The sequence below is a fragment of the Poecilia reticulata genome, linkage group LG17 (genome assembly GCF_000633615.1).
Source record: "Poecilia reticulata strain Guanapo linkage group LG17, Guppy_female_1.0+MT, whole genome shotgun sequence".
NCBI lineage: Eukaryota > Metazoa > Chordata > Actinopteri > Cyprinodontiformes > Poeciliidae > Poecilia > Poecilia reticulata.
This window is the reverse complement of record NC_024347.1, coordinates 23,355,113-23,375,507: the sequence shown is the minus strand read 5'-3', so window position 1 is coordinate 23,375,507 and position 20,395 is coordinate 23,355,113. Positions and strand designations below refer to the sequence as shown.

General features: G+C 36.6%; 1 protein-coding gene across 2 annotated transcripts in view; it reads left to right on the top strand.

Moving 5' to 3' along the window:
* LOC103479751 (guanine nucleotide exchange factor VAV3-like) overlaps positions 1-20,395 on the top strand; it is a 64,268-nt gene that overhangs the window by 3,923 nt on the left and 39,950 nt on the right. For both annotated transcript variants that reach the window (XM_008434379.2, XM_008434380.2), the window contains exons 2-11: positions 2,764-2,880; positions 13,125-13,183; positions 13,616-13,681; positions 14,296-14,413; positions 15,822-15,914; positions 16,307-16,375; positions 16,467-16,570; positions 17,775-17,874; positions 18,204-18,299; positions 20,256-20,324. In XM_008434379.2, coding sequence (XP_008432601.1) covers positions 2,764-2,880; positions 13,125-13,183; positions 13,616-13,681; positions 14,296-14,413; positions 15,822-15,914; positions 16,307-16,375; positions 16,467-16,570; positions 17,775-17,874; positions 18,204-18,299; positions 20,256-20,324 — 891 coding nt within the window. The remainder of the gene's footprint in view (positions 1-2,763; positions 2,881-13,124; positions 13,184-13,615; positions 13,682-14,295; positions 14,414-15,821; positions 15,915-16,306; positions 16,376-16,466; positions 16,571-17,774; positions 17,875-18,203; positions 18,300-20,255; positions 20,325-20,395) is intronic.

Genomic DNA, 20,395 nt, shown 5'->3' with positions numbered 1-20,395 from the left:
CCATCTATGTCCTTTTTTCCCCTTCATTTAAAGACACTCAAAGTGAACTCGGAGTACAAGAACCCAAACAAAAGAATCTTGTGGCCTGCAGCTGTAGGCCACATGAGTATACGGTTAAGAGAGGCATGTGTGTCAGTGAGCTCCAGATTTGTAAAAGGCATTTTCATTGTTCTCCACCCTCCCGAGCTATAATTTATAGAAATGAAAATGGGGACTCGAAGTGGATGAAGACAACGAAGAGGGAAGCATGCTATGAAGTCAACGTTTTACGTTCAGCTAAGCATTTTGATTTCAATGCAAAATGATGGATACTCATTTTCTTCCATTTTTAGCACAACGTGCCTCACCTCTTCATAAAAAGCAAACCACAAACAAAATATAATTTGACTGTACACAGAAACATGAATAACCAAAGTAAAACATGTAATTAAAGCTGCATAATACAGGTCAACAAGAAATGTATTGATTTTGCAGAATCACTGTATGCATCGCATGCATAACATGAACTGCTGAAGCAGGCTTTTAATGATTATTTTCATACAATTCTTCAGTCATAATACAGTACTAAGAACATCAACCCACAATATCATTTTAAAGATAAACCACAAGATAGTCTGTAGCTTTTCTGTTTCATTCTGCCTGAAAGAAACAGAACAGCTACGGTACAAGGGACTGTACACAAGAGCTCTGACTCTAGATTCAGAAGCATGAGGCTTCTGGTGCTGCACAGCCATCGTGTTCAAGCACTTCCTCTGCAGAGTACCAGGGCCCCAGGGGGCGGTGGAGTGATTACAGGCGTCTCCACGATGAGCCGATGAGATAAAAAGGAGCCTATCTGTTCTCGAGAATCTTCAAAGAACCTTCTCAGGTTTCAGTTTGAGCGATTGCATAATCACATGTTAGATCAATCGCAGTTTCACGAGGGTTTAGAAAAATTTATTGCATTGGTAAGATTGTTTATCCATTATTTTTAATTTTGATTTATTAGGAGAAAAAAAACCATTTCTTGTAGGACACAAACGGTGAATATGAATTTCTGAACTCTTTAAATTCTCAGTCATAACCATACACGCTCATCGTATAGCTGACACCTGGCTTTCCACTGACGCATAGATCCTGGTAGGAAGTGACACTAAAAGAGGGCACAGTTTGGGGTTTCGTTCGTACTGATAAACGTTTAGTTTTCACTTTCAGTTTTCAGAACATGTGGATCACATTCACTATGATGGGAGTAACTTCATACTCCCTGTGCTGCAGCTATATTGCGTATGCCAGATTATATATATATACCAAATCACTGAAGATGTGCTTCAATGATGGTCTTCTTTAATTTTCAATGCTGTACAAAAATCCATCCATCCATCCATTTTTTAACACCCTTGTCCCTCAGTGGGGTCGGGAGGTGCTGGTGTCTATCTCCAGCTAACGTTCCGGGTGAGAGGTGGGGTCACCCTGGACAGGTCGCCAGTCTGTCACAGGGCAACACAGAGACACACAACCATGCACACACACACTCACACCTGGGGGCAATTTGGAGAGGCCAATTAACCTGACAGTCATGTTTTTTGACTGTGGGAGGAAATTGGAGTACCCGGAGAAAACCCACGCATGCACAGGGAGAACATGCAAACTCCATGCAGAAAGACCGAACCCAGAACCTTTTTGCTGCAAGGCAACAGCTCTACCAACTGCGCCACTGTGCAGCCCTGTACAAAATAATCATGCCTTTTTTTTTTTTTTTACATTAAATGTGCAAATATTGGTCTATTTTGAGTCATCTGTATATAACTGACCAATGTAAGGTAGAGTATAACTGAAAATTTGAAGGAAAACTGAACAAAGCTTTCCCATAAATAAAGAATAAAAATCTCAAATATAGTTTGCTTTTGTTTTGTTGGCCTCCTTTAGTTTAACATCTAAAAATAAAACTGCAGCAGAGATCTAAAAATAAGGGTCAAGTAATAACAATGTGTAACAATGGGTTTATTCCTCGCACATTATTCTAGATTTTTGCACTGGAGCTTCAGTAATTACTTGAAGTATACTTAAGTGTGTAAGCACATAATTTAGAGTGACCAGATTAACATGGAAAAATTAGAGAGGGAAATGTGGTTTTCACACTGAGTGATGAGAGTCAAGAAGCTGAAGTTGTTGCCTAACTAACTGCTTCTCTGATTCATGTTGTGGACACCAAACACCTTCTTTGCGGGTCTAATGTGAAGAAAGTTTTCAGATCACGTCATTAAATAGAAGAACACTAAAAATCTGTGCAAAACAAATTATTCTCAAGAAATATGTTTTCATGTTGCTATTAAGTTTATTTTTATTCCTAAACAGAAATGGCTAACTAACATAAGGATTTTTACGATAATTACTTGTATTCGGCTGTAACTAATTACCCTTATTGTAAATGACTATGTTGATTTTATTGATTACTCAGTGTGATGGTCTTGTGGAAGTTCAGAACTCAGAAGAGCTCTTTGAAATCAAGGTCACTCATAAAGCAACCGAAACTGTGAGATAAATGTAAAGTATATGGTGAAGAATTTCCCAGGAAATTTCTGCTGAATGAAATGAAACTAAGCTCAACTTTCTTCAGAATTCAAAATTTACAGTTTAATTAAACATCAACAGCAAACGACTGCTTGCATTTGTAAGCATGCATTTTTAAGAAATTAATTTCAGGTAAATGCAAAGCAGAAAAATACAGTCTTTTCAAAACTGTTTATTTTTTTACTGAATGTGATTGTCTTCTCCTTTTAGTTCTTGTGCTTGAAGAACATCAGGACGTTCCTGTCTTCCTGCTGTGATGTGTTCAGCATGAAGAAAAGTGACTTATTTGAAGCCTTTGACCTTTTTGATGTCAGAGATTTTGGAAAGGTGAGCCAGCCACTCATTTTATCTGTTTATTGCTGCATCTCTGAGGAAGTCTGTATTCGAAACATGGGGAGTTCAACTTTACTCTACTTTATGTTTACACCTGCTCTCCTGTGATTTTTAGATATCGCTCTTTAGTTGTCTCAGATTACATGTCGATATCATAGACGGCAGGATCTTTTAAAAATGTTGACTTTGGATGATTGTATTTTCTAGTTCATGTTTTAAAATACAATTGGGCTAAGAAATGTAAAACTGCTTTGGGTTGTTCCTCATTGATCAGACATTAAAAATATTACAAACGTATCACCGTTTGAGACAAAAGACGACAAAATGTATATTATTTTTCTATGGAGTAAGATTAAAAGGACGCCCTCCAGATATTTTGCATATTAATATCCTCTGTCTCTAACTCTCACACATTTGTATAATTATCTTATAATGCAAGAACTGCTGTGTGCTGAAAGGTGCTATACCAAAAAAATGTGATTTGATTTGAAGAAAATGGACAAGCGGCCGACATAAACAAATTATTTTTTCACACCTGATCTCATCTGATATGATGAATTGTCTGACATATTTTTCTTTTGTATTTCCATTTTCCTCACAATTTTTTTTAAATAAATTGATACAGTCTGAAGATCTTATTATATGAAAAGCAGTTTGAGACACCCATTTAAAGAGCATGGCTAATAGATAATAATAGTATTTTTCTGTAAGTGTTGCCATATGTTTTCTTGACTTGTCATAATCTTGTGTATCCACCCATATGAGACTAAAAGGATTTAGTTGTGCAGCCATTAGCCGCTTATTAGTCAGACACACTTCTGAAGGATTATCTGCCTTTTCTGCTTGTGCTTTATTGTGGTAGCTGGTTCAGAGTCTAAGTGCATGACCAGGTCAGCGTGTCAGTGTTGGTCTCTGCCTTATTACCAGGATGACTCCTGTTCACAGTTGAGAAGCCAAGTATAACACCTCTGAAGAAACCGCACAGACTGAGAATCGTCTTATTTCCTTAGCTGAGAGCACCTGAGAGCAACTTTTTACCCAGAGCACAAACAGCCATGTGCAGCCTCTCAGGAAAAAGCTCTTTGAATGTTTTTGAAGCGTTTACCTATTGGAGTTTTGTGATGCAGGTGCATCTTAGTAAATTGCACTATCATAGCACATTTTCAGTGATTGAATTAAATGTTTGAATTCATACTTGTGTTATAGATTCACTGTCAGGGTGATATGTTTCAAGGGTTAACTTCAGGTTTTTTATGATTACAGCTATAAAAATCCAAATCCAGTTTTTCCTGAAAATTAAGTTATTGTGTAAGACGAGGGGAAAAAAAATCTCAGTATATTGAATAAGCTGAAAAATATTTTTCCATTTACTATTTGAACCTAAAACATGGTTGAGGCTCCTTATACATTCATTATTGGGTTGTGGCATGAAAGTGATCAGCTTTGTGGTGCTTTTGAGATAATAAGAAAGTCCAGGTTGCCTTAGTTGTGTATGTCAGCTCATGTTCATTGTTGGGGAATCTTATCTTCTTTTTAATAATTCAAAACAGATTCTGTGTGGAACATTTTGAAGAGGTTATTAAATCAGTTCATGGTAGTTTTACTAGCGTGGACAGATCACATTGCTCCTGAAAACATCATTGACTGTGCAAATTTCACCGTGGATCTCATAAATTTGGATTCTGTGCCTCTCTGTTTTTCTTCCAGTTTGTAGGATCATAATTTCAAAAGACATGCAAAATCTGCTTATTGGTCTTTGGACCAGTCCTTTGTGTTCTTAAACATTAATGGTTGAGGAGTGGCTCCACACCAGGAATGAGGCATTACATCCCATGTCCTGGATGCCTCTCTTTGTCAAGGTCTGACACCACCTGTAGTTCAGGTTTTGTGAATCTCCCCAAGCTCTTGAATATGGCTTGCTTCATATTTCTTTGATGGCTGCAGTTATCCGTGTTGCTTTTGGATTTTTTTGTATCAGCGCTTTTTCCTTCCACTAAACTTTCTGCATAAAATGCTTGGATGGAGCACTCTATAAACAGCCAGCATTTTTGGCAGCAGTCTTCCTCATGATTCTGTATGTCATAGCAAAACTATTATATAATGTTTCTGTATTAAAATAAAATGTTCACTGATATCAGTTAGTTTTCCCACATTTTCCTAAATTTTATTCACCAATGCTAATCTCTATAACTTTAGCCTCTCAGCCACATAATGTCAACATCAGGTGGAATCATTGAGGACAGCTGGTGTCCATACTGGCCAAATATATTATCCCTATATAGAGCATGCACTGTTGAAATATATCTAACCAAATACTGTATTTAGAGTCTTTGGTGACTGAATTGTTGCACACTGCGATTAAATAAATTGTACAGTTTTTGTCTTCTGTATTATTGTTAGCGATAAGTCAAAGTCTTCAAACATGCTAAGAATTTTTCACTTGAAATACTTTTTAGTCTGAAAACTTTTGATATATTTTTTAGATTCTATAAAATTTGGGAGGACATAATGTAGTTTATGACTGTGCCTGAATCTGAATAATTTAGTTTGAGCTGTGTGCATCCCTGTTACTTTCCTTTCTTCAGTCCAGTGTGGTGTGACCTAAAGAAGCTTCCAGTTAATCTGGCTGCTGATAATCCCACAGGGGAGGTGCCCTCTGCAAATATGTACAGTACATGCAAGCCGGTCTGCATAATCTCAGTCATGTTCAAGGGTTATCCATCAAGTGGACATGCTTGCGGTGGGAAAAGGATTGCTCTGTAGCATAGAAATATGGGTTTCCGTAGGTTGGACTGTGTGATTGAGTTGGATTTGCCCCAGAACGGGCTGTACAGCTAAACAAGAAGTGGTCAATCTCTTCCTTATTTTGAGCATTCACAAGAGAACATCGTAAATCTCAGGCAGCCTAATCCACTCGGGTTTGAGTTGTGCCAACTGTGCCCATAGACTGAGCATTAGTCTGCTGAATATCTAATGAGAGCTCTCTAACCTACATTCCTCCGAGTTACTACAAGCTGCGCTGCAGGCTGCTTCAATGAGTTTATGCAGCAGGATGAAGGCTCCAAGCTAGAGAGGAGAACTGAAGAGGCAAAAAGAATTTCTTTCTTTCTTCACTATGAAATAATGTAGCCCTTTTTTGAGTTTTTAATCTTAAGTGACACATTTTGGTGTTGGACAGTTTTAGGGAATTTACAGACTGTAAATATCCTCAATGGGAATTCCTAGAGACCGTTAGCTTGTTCAGTTAGCCTGTTCATCTTAAAGGTGAAAGAGAGAAGTCTTTGCTCTGTCTGTCGTAGTTGTCAAATTTTATTCCTAAAATAACAAAAAAAAAAGGGAAAATGATTAAGTTTGAAATAAATACATTTCATTCTTAATTGGACATCTTTCTTAATACTTATTTTAACATAAGAAATATATATGTATTTTTCTTTAGGGTTAGCATAAATCTGTCACGCTTATCCAAAATTTGGACCTGACTCGGTTAATTTTGGTCTTACTAAAATCTAACTTTTTTTCTAACTTGCTTTTAATTTAAGGCAATTTGTAAATGGTTAAAGACGTGTTTGTGCATAGCACTTTATCCCCAAAGCACTTCACAATACATTCAGTCATTCATGTAAGCATTCTCACAATGGTGGTGGCAAGCTGAATTTGAGGCGCCTATGATCTTAAATAAAGTAAATTTGTTGATTCAGGAATTTAACAGGTAAGACAAGGCATGTTTATAATTATTCACATTGTGTGTAAAAACACAATTCAAAGTGCTTTACAGAAATATCAAAAGAGTAAGAGTTTAAAAGCAGATATTAAAAAGACAGACAAAGGCAAAACAAATGAAATACAAGGAAAAAGCATTCAACTAAAGTAGAAATAAAAAAAAAATGTAGATAAAATGCTTTCTGCTGCCACATGCACAGCTAAAAGGAAATGTTTCCACCTTGATTTAAACATTGTCAGAGTCAAGTCATGTCCCACGTTTTCAAACTGTTCCAGATTTTAGGAGCAAAACACTGAAATGCAACATCACCAGCCGGAGATCACTACCTGACGCTGAGTCTGAACTGGTTCAGATGGGAAAGAAATGTACTTTGGTGCTAGACCACGAAGGCACTTTTCACAAGCAGTTCTGTTTTAAAGTCGGTTCTCTGTGCGACAGGAAGTCTGTGCAGAGACCTGAGTGCTGGACTAATATGGTCGTATTTCCTGGTTCTAGTAAGAACTCTTGCAGCAGCGTTCTGAGTTTTCTGCAGCCGTATCAGAGCTCACTTAGAGAGCTAAGTGAGAGCCTCCTGCTGGAGACGAAACCATGGATTAGTCTTTCTCAATGTGGTTTAAACACTTCCTTTGATTCGAGCAATGTGTTTTAGATAATAAAAAACTGTCTATGTTATCGATTTAATATGGCTGTTAACATTTTTGTCTGAATTCAATATTATCCCTGATTATTAGGTTCAAGAGAGAGAGAGTTTCAAATTGATTGATTTGGAAATGTTCCAGTCTGAAGTGAGATGTTGACTAGATGAGCAAGTTGTAGTAACAAGCTGTTCATTACAGATTTTAGGAATCTAGTCGGTAACTCATCAAGGCAGCATGCTGACAGAGTCCGAATAATATTGTTGCCTGTTTTGTCAGAGTCAGATGTGAAATGTGTCAAAATTAGATGTCCAACAGGGTGCAAAGGAATTTGTGTTGTGGAGACGACTGCATTTATTATGCTTTGAACTTTACCATTAAAGAATATTGAAAACTCATTAAACTTCGATGAGGAAATAAGTTTAAAGAGCAAGATAAAAACTGGAGGGTTTGTTCATTTCTTTGTCGTAGCAATCAGGACACAAAAGTTGTTCCCACAGTTTTTGATGATTTCAGAAAAATAAATCTCCCTTGTTCTCCGCAAAGTGAACCAGGAGATTTGATTTGCGTCATTTCCATTCTGTTCTTATAGCCACTGGCTTTCATGTGCCATAACAGAATCTTAGTTTTCTCTATGGTGCCTCGTCTATCCGTTTGGTAGCTGCAGAAGAACTTTGCAAAGGGACTTAAATTCCATTTGTTTTCTGCCATTTTCATGTCTCTACCAGGTCAGTCTGGTAGACCAACATTTTTTGTTTTTCTGCATGACAACAAATACTTCCACATTATCCTCATTTCATGTTTTATGCACCAGTTACATGTGAAGAGAGAATATTTTAGACAAAAATAACAATTGGATCGTGTTACAAATCAGCGAAGTAAAATACAATAAATAAACTTTCTATTTTCATTTAAACTGTTAGCATTTATCTTCCTGTTGCTATTTTATAAATTAAAGTGGCAAATTACTTAGAAAACAACCTTGCAAAGACAAACTTTGAATACAACAAACCATCTAAAGAGTGGGTACTCAAAAACAAAATGCAAATTTTTGATTGTTTTAAGAATCGTACCACTCCACTTACTAAAACTGAGGAGGTACAATGTCCAAATGCACCAAAAACCAAGACTTCTTTACTTATCAGCACTTTTAAAACAGCATAACTGTGACCAAAGCTGAGTGAACACTTCAAAGTGGAGACAAGTGCTAAACTGTACGGTTAACCGAAATGACTGTTACTTTATGGCAGAAAAAAAGATTTATTTAATAAAATAACCTTTTTCACACTGCCCTCGGGGTAGAAGATGCATTTACTAAACAGGCCACATTAACCGAGGCGGTTGGAGGTCAGCTAACTTTCTGGGTTTGCATTGCAAGTCACATGTGGCTTAATCAGACAAACTTGGTGTGAGAGCAGCTTGTTTTTAAGACTTAAAATCAGTCAGAAAAAAAGTTTACATCATTCATGATCAGATTGAAGTTGGTAATGCTAAGAAACTTGCAGCAGTTTTTTTTTTGAATAAGCACTTATTTTATTTTGACCTTTAAGAGCAGAGTGGGACAGAGCACCCACAATATTTACTCGGGTAGGAATAGCGCTGCTCAACTTATTACTTTTACCAAAGTAAAAGTAATTTGTATCCATCCAAAAATATTAGTGGCGTAAGAGTAAAAAGCATTTGGTACTTATCAGAACATCTGATTTAAAATTTAAAAATGATGTCAATAGAGAGACAAACAGTATGAAGTTGTACAACAATGAAGAAAAAAAAAAGATTACAAACAAATAAATTACAAAATAACAAATTAAAGCAGAAGAAACACTTTTCAATGTACATTTTTTTTAAATATAAAACTTGTGAAACAAGCACAGTGGTATGTGTGTGTTATCTGTTTCACTATCAAATGCCTCAGCAGGCTCAGCATGTACAAACTAACATCAGAAGAACAAAGCTTGTGTCGAAACAAGAATTTTCATCCAGACATAAACTGTAGCTGTATATTTATATCTGGTGCATCTTGGATTGAAATTTCTTTTTCTTCATTTAGTGTGCAGTGTGCAGAGTATCCAGAAATATTACTCAAGTAAGAGTTGTCGTGATACCTCATTGTAATATTACTTACGTAAAAGTAAAAAGTACAGCACAGTAAAACTACTCCTAAAAGTAAAACGTCTTCGCTCCTATATTTAGAAGCTACGTTGGTGTAATAAAAAGTCACGTTAGGGCTGTAAATACTTAAAAACAACAATACTGATGTTTAAAACCATTTTACATCCATGGGAAATATTCATTTTGCTTTAGTTTGAAAAAGATCTTAGTTGCTTTTAATAACCTTAAGCGATACAAATGTTCTTTTTTAAGGTGGTTTTCAAGCTGGTCTCAAGACTCTTTCAAGTTTCAAGTACACCTGTGTGCTCCAAAGCCGCAGCATTTATTCACACAGGAAGAGGACATAAACTGCGGCTAGACAGGCTGTTAGTTCGAAGCCGTCAGATGTCTGTTTATGTTTATATAAAACATGTTTGCGAATCCAAACCCCCCGAATAAAGCAAATAGTAATGCAGGTTACTGACATTTAATACTATTCTATGCCAGAGACTTTGGGGAAAAGTCATAATAATAGTAATATGAGCTAAACTTTACTATTTCTCATGCAGTGGCTAGGACTAAGTTGGAGAAAATTTGAATAATAGCACTGAGACATGATCATAGGAGAACTGCATAGGTGGATTTTATTATTAGTTTATTTTGTCTGATGAAAAGTTTTTTTTAATTATTATTATTATTTTGATGACTGCCATGCACTCATTGAATTAAGTAAACTTTTAAGGAAAACAACAGAATAATTGGTTTTAATCACTGTCACTTTTTGCACATTTTAAAATGTCTATGAAGGCTTCTTTTAATCACACTGAAACTAATATGAAGGGTTTCATATCTAAAGCTGATATGTGTGCACCAACTTTCACCACACTGACACACAGTGTGATGGACGGGTGTGAGTTAGAGGTAACGTGACCATTTCCTGCTGAGCATGCATGTGCGTGAGGCTGTCACCGTGGCTTCTTTCACTTTCATGATTTGAGTTTTAATTCAGTGACTCAATAAGTACTGAGTAACTTATCACTTGAAATGATTAACGTCGATCACAATAATAATAATAATAATAATAATAATAATAATAATAATAATAATAATAAAAGCAAATATTTGTTTGCAAATGTTCACTGCGTAGACCTTCATGCAGGGTGAGTTTTTAAATTAACTTTAGAAAAATGTCTGAAGCTGTATAATTGAATTACATAATATCAATCTAAAAAAAAAAAAGTCAATTTATTAAGATAAATTACTCTCACCGGCCACCTTAAGAGGTTAAATTGCTCATTAACACAAATTGCGAATCAGCCAATCACATGGCAGCATCTCAGTCTACAGTTGCTTTGAACTAAGAAAAAGAACAGAAAAAAAGACATAAACGTGAACTGAGTTGAAACTCTTTGCCAGCAGTTTTCAACTTGGTGTACGTTGGATTTAATTATTTGCTTTAAAAAACTCAAGCTAAACAAACTAAATAAGTTGTAGCACAAGCAAAGCTCCCTGCATCTCTGCCTGTAGCTTTTAACTTGTCCAAATGGTGTTGGAGTCTCAGTAGAAACACACACTAAACTAAACAATGATGTTGTCAAGCGGATTCTGCCTTCAGGAGGTGTTTTCCCACCGGGTGTTCTCATACGGTGCATTCAAGTGCAACTCGTGCACCGGGTTGTCTGTATATCAAAACATCTCCACAGTGATTTGAATATGGTTTTAATAATAAATGTCTGCACAATCTTACTTGAAAATGCTTTCCTGGTGTTTTTTTCTTTATAAGAACAAGTATTTTAAATGTAAATCCATCTAGTTTCAGTTATTTTTGAAAACACAACTTGAGAAAGATATGTGATTATTTGTGCACAAGTCACAAAAATGGTCTACTTTCCTATAAAAGTGATAGCTGATTGTTTGGCAACCGCATCATGCAGAATACGACAGTGATAGCACGATTTTCAAAGGGAAAAAATAAATATGTGTGTATGTAAAATGAATGATAGCAAAGTAGTTGTTTTAATTGGCTTTATCTGACAGAGGTGTCAAGTTTAGATTTAGGCAGATGCGCATCATGAAAACAGGAAGGGTGTGGGCACAAGCAGCCGATAAAAATATATAATGTGTCTGTTGATTTCTATGCGGTTAATGGGAAGTTGATATTTTCCTACCTGTTGCTGAGAATAGTGTGACTATTTTACATGGTTTGTGTGAGACTCTGCTGATTTTTTTATGGCCCTAGGATTGAAATGATTTTCTGCGTTTTGATCTTTTGGGAAGGTGGGTGAGGTGTCATTTTTGCAAGAACAATCAGTTTGGTTAGTGTGTAAAATTTACCCCAAAACAGGGTTTATTTATCCAGTGGCCTGTAACACAAAGACATGCTTTTATTCTTGTGTCTTAGAATAATGTGTCCAGTACACGTTCTTCAAGTCGGCTGTTCACGCTTATCATCCTTGTCAAGCAAATTGTGAAAGAATATTTCAACTGTTGAACATCTGTAGATGCAACTTTAAACTATTTTAAAGTTTCAAAAATCATTCAATATACATTTAATTTAAAATCTACTGAAAAGAAATAAAAAGGATGAATTCTTTCCCAATCAGGGAGTCAAATTGTTATGAACTTTGGAGAAAGAATGAGGAGAGTTTGTGTATTTTTGATCAATAAGGCACATCACAGATCAAAGTAAGTCGGCATAATGAAAGAATGTGATTGCCCTGTATTTCTAATTTATATATCAGAAGGATCGTTGACATCCACATTGTTAGAAGAAGCAAAATCATACCTGTCAAGTTTTAGACTTGAGAATACCGGGAAATATATATCCATCCGCTGCTGAGGAGTAAAAAAGGGGGAGAAAACTGCAAAATACTGTAAAAGCGGGGGGAATGCGATGTAATTACTCTAATACGGGAACGTTTCTAGGCCAAAATGAGAGACTTGACATGACTGTGGTCATTGTGTTACCTCTTTTTCTTTCAGTTCTCTCTGTTCTGTGTCTCAGCTCAGCTAAGACGGATGTTCAACACACACAGGGTGGTTGTTCTTTGGCAGGGTGGTAGAAGCTGCCATTCTCTTGCCAAGAATCACAAAGTTGTTTTTTTTTTATTTTTACATAATTTCCCAGTTTAAATCCCTCCTGAACTAAACCAAATACACAAAAAAACCTTAAAATTTTACTGCTATCACAAAAATATAACAAGCTAAATGAACCTTTATTTAAGGAGCACTTTAATCCACCCGGCAGAGGCGGTCCTAGCCTGTTTGGCGCCCTGGGCAAAAATCTTGTAAGTCGATCTGATCTGAGTTTGATTCCATTTGGGCTTTTTATTTTGGTTATGAGTTTCTTTTGGATTCTTCTCTCTCTGTGTTACATAAACCAAGACTAAAGACTTCTTAGACTTATTCCTTAAAGCCTCATGAATTGACTTGATCAGAGACTCGAGTTGTATTTCTATCATCAGCAGTGAAAGCAAGCCAGTATTTTAGCTGTAGACCACAGTAGTTCTGACAGTTGATGTGCTGCACTAATAGGCCGCAAGTGTCTCTTAGCAATCTGTAAACGTTAACTGCAGCTTCATAATTTAGACTTTGGGGTCTTCTCTCTAATTGTTAAGCTATTGTTTCATCACAAGGACAGTTACTGCTAAGAAATATCCAAACAAAAGTACTTCCTGTCCAGTTTATTGAGATTATTTTGTATTATTTGCACAGATGATAAAAACAATGGTAATGTAAATCAAGATATTTCACACACTCATTCAGAAATATGGTTGTTTTTGTCTCACCAGGTCATGGACACTCTGTCAAAGCTCTCCCACACAGCAATCGCACAGCAAGGAGGATTCAAGTAAGTCCTCAGACGTATATACATATATTTCTTATATACATTTAAAAGACTTTCTGCTTGCACCTCTGTTTCATTTCCATCCAGCACCTCCGCCTCCGCCTTCCCTCTTTATCGACACTGCAGCCAACACTGCAGCCGCAAGTCACCCACCAATTTCCAGTTAACTTTATCACAAGCAATATTGAAAAACATTATTTTTTCTTAATAAACAATTTGATTATCTAACAGTAAAACAAAACAAAACAGCACCCTCCCCCACCCCCCAGCAAAAACCACAAGAGAGAACCAGACGTTAATTAAGTTTTATTTAGGTTTTCGAATGTATTATTTCATTTCTTCTAACACATCMCTACATTTAGAGATAAAAAGCCACTTTTGCTCCTCTTTTCTCCTTTATTGACTGAAGTCTCCCTGCTTTTTCTTCTCTTCCAGGCCGTTTCCACTGGAGGAGAGCCTGAAAGACGAGGAGATTTACAACAACCTGGAGGACCTGATTGAGTACGTACGAGGCTTGTCTCTGTGGGCCCTTTGGGGCTGTTGATGGCGCGTGATTATTTCATTCAGAAGAAGATTTAACTTCTTGCATCCGGGCTCTCCAGGGGGTCTGCAGCCACCCACATGTTTGGTAAAAGGCTTTGCTTGGTTTAGAAAACAAGAAAACAAATGAGTAATGTGGCACGTTTTTGCTGAGTCTAGCTGTTCCACCCCCATTAAGATTCTCAATGGGAGCTGTTGACAGTGTGATTGATGGAAAAGAATACAATTTTGAGAGCACATTGGGCAACTGCAGTGTTTGTATTTGTTTCTTGCCACATCAGTTTTACAGACCAGTTTATTTGAATCATGAGCTGTCCTGCTGAGGGATTTCATTCTTTTATATCTGCATGTGGGCATGATGAGAAAGAAAATACTTTACTGTAGCTGCAAAACCCTTTTGCAATTTACACAAATTTTGGTTTGTGCAACAAGGTACCCTACTTGTGACAGATGGTTTGCATGGTTTTGATTCGTTAATGTTTGTGCGCGTGTGTGTTTGTGTGTGCGTGCGTGTGCGGGTGTGTGTGTGTGTGTGTGTGTGTGTGTGCGTGGGTGTGTGTGTGTGCGTGTGATAGTGAGAATGTTCCTGAGGACGAAGATGACTTGTATGCGGCGGTATACGGGCTGGAAGATGAGTATGCGGGCGGCGAGATCTATGAAGACCTCATGAAGACTGAACAGCATGCACCACTGGTACCACAATGAGTCAGACTCACACAAACACACACACACACACACACACACACACACACACACACACACACACACACACACACACACACACACACACACACACTTAACATTACTGGCATTATGAAACTGCAACCTCTCGCCAGGTGTATCGCTATCTAGTGTACGTCAACATTACAGTATTTTCTTGTAATGAAAGTCTTTAGAGGGCTTATTTGTTTTTCTTACCGTCACACTGTGTTTTTTTTTTTTTTTGAAGGTGTGAAAAGAAATTACCCTCTGAGCAGTTAATGTTCATTTCCATTACTCGCTCCTGAAGGTTTTTTCTTTTCTTTTTCTTTTTTACCAGAAATTAATTTCCTGAAAAATGTTCAGCTACCGTGGCTGTGCTGTGTGAATTTTTGACTGAGGGTCTGAAACCAAAGCCCTTTACCTAAAGATTCATGTCATTTATGATCATTTTCCAGTCATTAGGTTCTGAAGTTTAAATAAAACAAATTTCAACTCAGAATTAGTTTGTTAACTTTAATAATTAAAAGTCAGGGAGATGTGTCTTGTAGGAACAGTAACCACACAAGCACACTAATGCTGAGCATTAAATATTTTTAAACATTAACGTTTAAAAATATTTTAACTTGACCTTCTAAATTCTCTTTAAAAAGTTTTGACAACAATGTTTGTCTCTCTCCCGCTACGTAACTGGGGAAGTCCATGCTTTCTTTAATTAAATGTTTCCTCTAACATTGACAGAGTTTAATAATGTAATGCAGAGTTTGTAAAATACTGCCATATTCAGCACGGTTGGCATGGTTTAGATGTTAAGTTTTCAAACAAACAGACCTCCAGCCATGTAATTTAAAGTTAATAAAACAGTGGAAGATAAATACACAGGTCACTTAAACAAAAAGCAAAGACAGTCAACTTTTAAGAAATGTTTTTAACATGAAGTCCCACCCAAATTCAGGGTGTTTCCAAATGTATTACTTCTCTACCTGCGCTGTTTTAGATAGATTTTAATTGCTTTTTGTCTGATTTTTGCCCTGACTGGTGCAAACCTACTCCAGAAAACTAACATGGCTACTAAAAAGCCTCTTGCAGTGAAAATGCACCTTTTGTCATTAGACATTTTCCATACCATTTTTGAATAATTCACACTTACCGTTGGTCTGTTTCACATCTAATCCTCACAAAATATGTTGTGGTTGTGTGGTTGTAACGCGTCAAAATGTTAAAATGAACCAAAAAAAAAAATAAATAAATCAAAACGGCTTAATCTAAAGGTTGTGTGATGAATTGTTTAGTCACTTGCCAACGTTTTGGATTTCCTTTCCTTCAGAAGCCCTAAAGAAAACAATGTCTCCCCATCAGATGGTGACATTCAAACAGCATTTCCTCTTGTGTATCTTCCTAGAAACAGGCAGAGGTTGACGTGCGTAGCTGCTGCCTTTCAGAGATTAAGCAGACGGAAGAACGATACACAGAAACACTGGAGTCCATTGAAAAGGTGCTGAACCAGTTTCATGTGAAATGTCTAGATTTCATTCATCACAACTTGGATTACTTATGTTTGTCCCACGTTAACACAACTAGCTTTAACTAGCTGTTTGTCAGAAGTAGGCATTATTACAATCACAATGTCAGACTCGTTAATCTTAATTTGATTACTTGATGATCATTCTGCATGCAGACTTTTCTAGATGTTTGGGGCTATTGGGGGAAATTCCCAATTAGCAGTTTTGCATTTCACCTTCCCTTCTCGCTCTAGTGTCATTCATCAAATGATACATCTGTGTGGTTTCAGTATGGATGTGTGATTATTTCAAATTATTATAAAAAAACGTGTCAAGAAGGAGTTTCAAAGTATTTTTCTAATGTTCTTGTTTMATTTCTTTCTAGTATTTCCTGAATCCACTGAAGAAATTCTTCTCTGCAGCTGAGATTGACAAAGTTTTTGTCAATATTCCCGTAAGTCAAATTGTATTTTTCATCTCTTAATAGCAAAATATGGCAGTAAGACCATCTGTTCCGACGCTCATGGCTTTCTACTACAATGCAGGATTTGGTTAAAGTTCACAAGAGCCTAATGGGAGATCTGCAAGACTCCATCCTGAACAAAAATGCCCTCAACCTCTACCAAATCTTCATCAGCTATAAGGAAAGGTACTACACAAGTCCGACACAAGATATAAAGTTGCCTTGTTTTAATTATTGGTTCAAATGTGGGTGTCAGATTATTGTTATTGTTAAAGACTTGGAGATTTTTTTTTCTCATTATTATTTTATTTGTTGGTGAATTTCCTAGTTAAAGTGCACATTTTTCTCTTTTATCAGTAACTTTTTTCATTCAAATGACTCAAGTGTTTGCATTATAAGTGTCTTTTTATAGAACGTGTTTGCTTTATAAATACCACAAACTTCTGTATTTTTTGGTATGGTTTTAGTGATGATAAAATCTGAAACGTGTGGCTTTTGTTTTTTGTTTTAAATCTCCTAATCACGTCCATCGAGCAACACTTCTTGAAGCCATTTTACAGCTGCAGCACTTCAGGAGAAGGTTTCTGTTATCTCATCTTATCTAGAGACATGAAATTGTAGCCAGTTGCTCTTAAAAAAGTACTGTAACAAATGAAACAGTCTCACAACCAGATTTGGGTTTTGCACTTTGACTTGGCCATTTTCACGCATGAATCTGTTTGCTCTGAATCATTTTTTGTTTTTTGTACCTCTGTTTGCTGGAAGGTGTTTTGGCAGGCTTGCAGCTGTGCTGTATTCGTTCCATTATCTGGTGGAGTGAGCAGTGCTGAAAGCTGGGATACTGTTTAACGACCTCAGCTTGTTTTAAACTTCTTCTTTTTCAACCTTTTCTCCCTGACCCGTCTGGTTCCTTAGTCTTCATGATGCTGATTCGTGCTCTTATGTTCTCCAATGAGCCTCCAAAGCCATCCCATAACAGCTCCATTTCTACAGAGGTTGAATCACACACAGATGGGCCTCTTGTTTTCTAAGTAGAGACCCTTTGAAGGAAATTGGTCGCATTCGATTTTAGATTGCGGTAAAACGAGTACCAGTGGCTAAATCTAACTGTGCGCAGCACTTCTCAACATTTTATTTGCAAAAATGGTTAAAATCAGGTCTTGCTTTTCTTCTATTTCACAATCTTTATCTCCTTTGTTTTGTTCTGTCACATAAAATTCCATTAAAATGCATTGAAGTTTGTGTTTGTAAGGTGAAAATAATGTGACAATGCTCAAGGGACATGGACATTTTTTGCAAAGTACTTTATGCTTTTACGGTTTTCAGGAAGTTTTGGATGCCTTGCAGTATGTTTTAATTTACTAAACCATCCTTTCATTCCTCATCACAGACTTCTCATTTATGGGATATACTGCAGCCGGGTGGAGATTGCAATTGCTGTTTTAGACCTCATCTGCAAAGAGAAAGAAGATGTTCGCTTGAAGCTAGAGGTAAAACCTTTGAAAACCACTTTTCTTTTCTAAAACTCCTCATGCCTATGTACTGCACAAATGATATTTATTAACCTGTACTGACCCCTAGTGTGTGTTTTTTGCATTACATATACGAAGGCTGTACCCTTCTGGAGGAACACATTCTGGAAATGATAAACCAATGAAATTGAAGAAAAAAATATTTAAACTAGCAAAAAACACTTGTGTTTGAACAAATCATAAGATTATTCCAGACCAAAAATATTTTTCACACAAACACATACAGAATCTGTCATTGTGCAAAGCGATTTGCACAGATCTTAATATGCCCGTTGTATATTTTGTAGGAATGTTCCAAAAGGGCCAACAATGGGAAGTTCACACTGAGGGACCTGCTGGTTGTTCCCATGCAACGAGTCCTGAAGTACCATCTCCTGCTACAGGTGAACCCGCTTAATTTACCAAACTGAAAAATTAGTAAGCATTTTATAAAAACTAGAATTTTAATATTTAGAAGAGCTTGTTTTATGTTGAGTCCATTCATGTTACTGCTTATGTTTCATAAAAACACAAACCCAAACCTTTAGAATATAGAGAAGTTTTTCTTTTCATTAAAAATCTGCAAGTAAACACTAGGGGGCGACATCCTCCACAAGTTTGTTCTATAATTTTTCTTCAAGGCTCATTGAAAAACACTATATTGGATGAGTAAACACACTTTGCTTCACTCTTGGAATCTGAGCTGGCATACCAAAATCAAGAAAAACAAATAAAATCAAACTAAATCACAGTCTAAATATTTTAAGGAATAAATCTCCTGTTATGTGACCCAACTGAATATCATATATACGTTAAAAAAAAATATTACATTTTTTTTTTGTTTTTGTTAGAGGAATAATAATTATTTCCAGTCATAAAAACAGAAGATTAGCTTTGCGCATCCCCTGTCGGACGCTTTTATTCTCTCGGGTGAAAGTGGACTTCCTGCCTCTCGGACTCGCACCAGTTCCTCTACCTACTGATAAACTGTATGACATGGTCTCCTCTGGTTTATATGAAGCTGAGGTCAGATTACAGCTGGCAGGGCAGAAAAGGCCAATGCGTACAGAGTGGTTTTAAATCGTTGTGGAGGGTAAAGGCCTCTGTGGTAAATGGTGTTGAATCAGGGAGTTCTTAGCCATTCCCTGAGGAGAAACCGTGATGGAGGGGGGTGAGGGGGGGAGAAGAGGGGCAAGAGGAAAAAGTGACTTAGATATGGTTGTTTATCTTTTCATTACTCATAATGTTCTGAGAAATGTTATTGCAGCTTAAATTATTCCACACCCTTTTGTTTTGTTTAATATATTTTTTACATATAACAGGCATGCTCAGTGCATAATAGTGTGAAAATGATTCAATTATCATAATTATTTTCTGTTATAGAAACACACACACAGTTAAAACAATGTTGGCAGCTTGTGTGGTTAACAGGCAGCATCTGCCACTTTAGAAATTAAACCTTGGCTTCAACACAAAGCGATGTCGGGATGCGCTGTGAGGTTTCCAGTGGAAGTGAGCGTCTTCCATCACACTTGGTTTGCACAGCATCAACTACAGTAATGTGTTAAAAAATAAATAAAAATGGAAAGATATATGTTCCTGTGGTTGCTACTTAGGTATATTTTATTTAGCACAATCTGGAGGTTAAATATTTCACACTAAAACACAACAGAATAGTGAAAACAACAACAGCAAAAATCACGTTGCTAACATGTTAAAATGTTAAACTGTTCACAAATCAGTGTGTCAGTATACATTTAATAGTCCCACAACATATTAAATTAAAACACTTTTTATGACAAATAAAAGAGGGCATCTACATATGCTGATATAAAAAAACACTGACTTCCTCAAAAGATTACATTAAAAATCAACAACCGCTAATTGCTAAAATTAAAAGCTGAATTTATTATTAATGAAACTTATATGCATCCACATATGTGTAGAGATGTACTGATGCTTAATAGTCTTCTTTAAAAAAAGAGCATACATCCAAGGCTAAGAAACATTTTATGATTTCTGATGATCTCAAAATATAAAGTAATTAATCAACTGATTTCCTGAGCTGAAATAAACTGAACAACCTAATAATGGAATATAAAAAAAGGAGAAGCGGTTAAACCTTTTCTATTTTAAATCCTGTCTGAGGATCTGCTGCAGCTAACTTACCTCGTTAGCTGCTCTCAAATCAGAGTAACTAAGGAAAAGTCTTTTAAATGAAAAACCGCTCCTCGTCTTTGTCAAATCAATACTTCGGGTTCTGATTTTGAATGTACTTGTCCACGTAATTGTGTGTGTGTGAGAGAGTTCAGCTCGCAGACGCAGCCTGTAATCGTTTTTCTGTCCTTTTTCTCCACCAGGAACTCGTCAAACACACTCATGATGCAGCTGATAAGAGCAACCTGAAGATTGCTCTTGATGCCATGAAGGCAAGTGCCTGTTTTGAACAGTATGTAATCACAGATACATAGCAGATCATTTCATGTTAGACGCTGCTTAT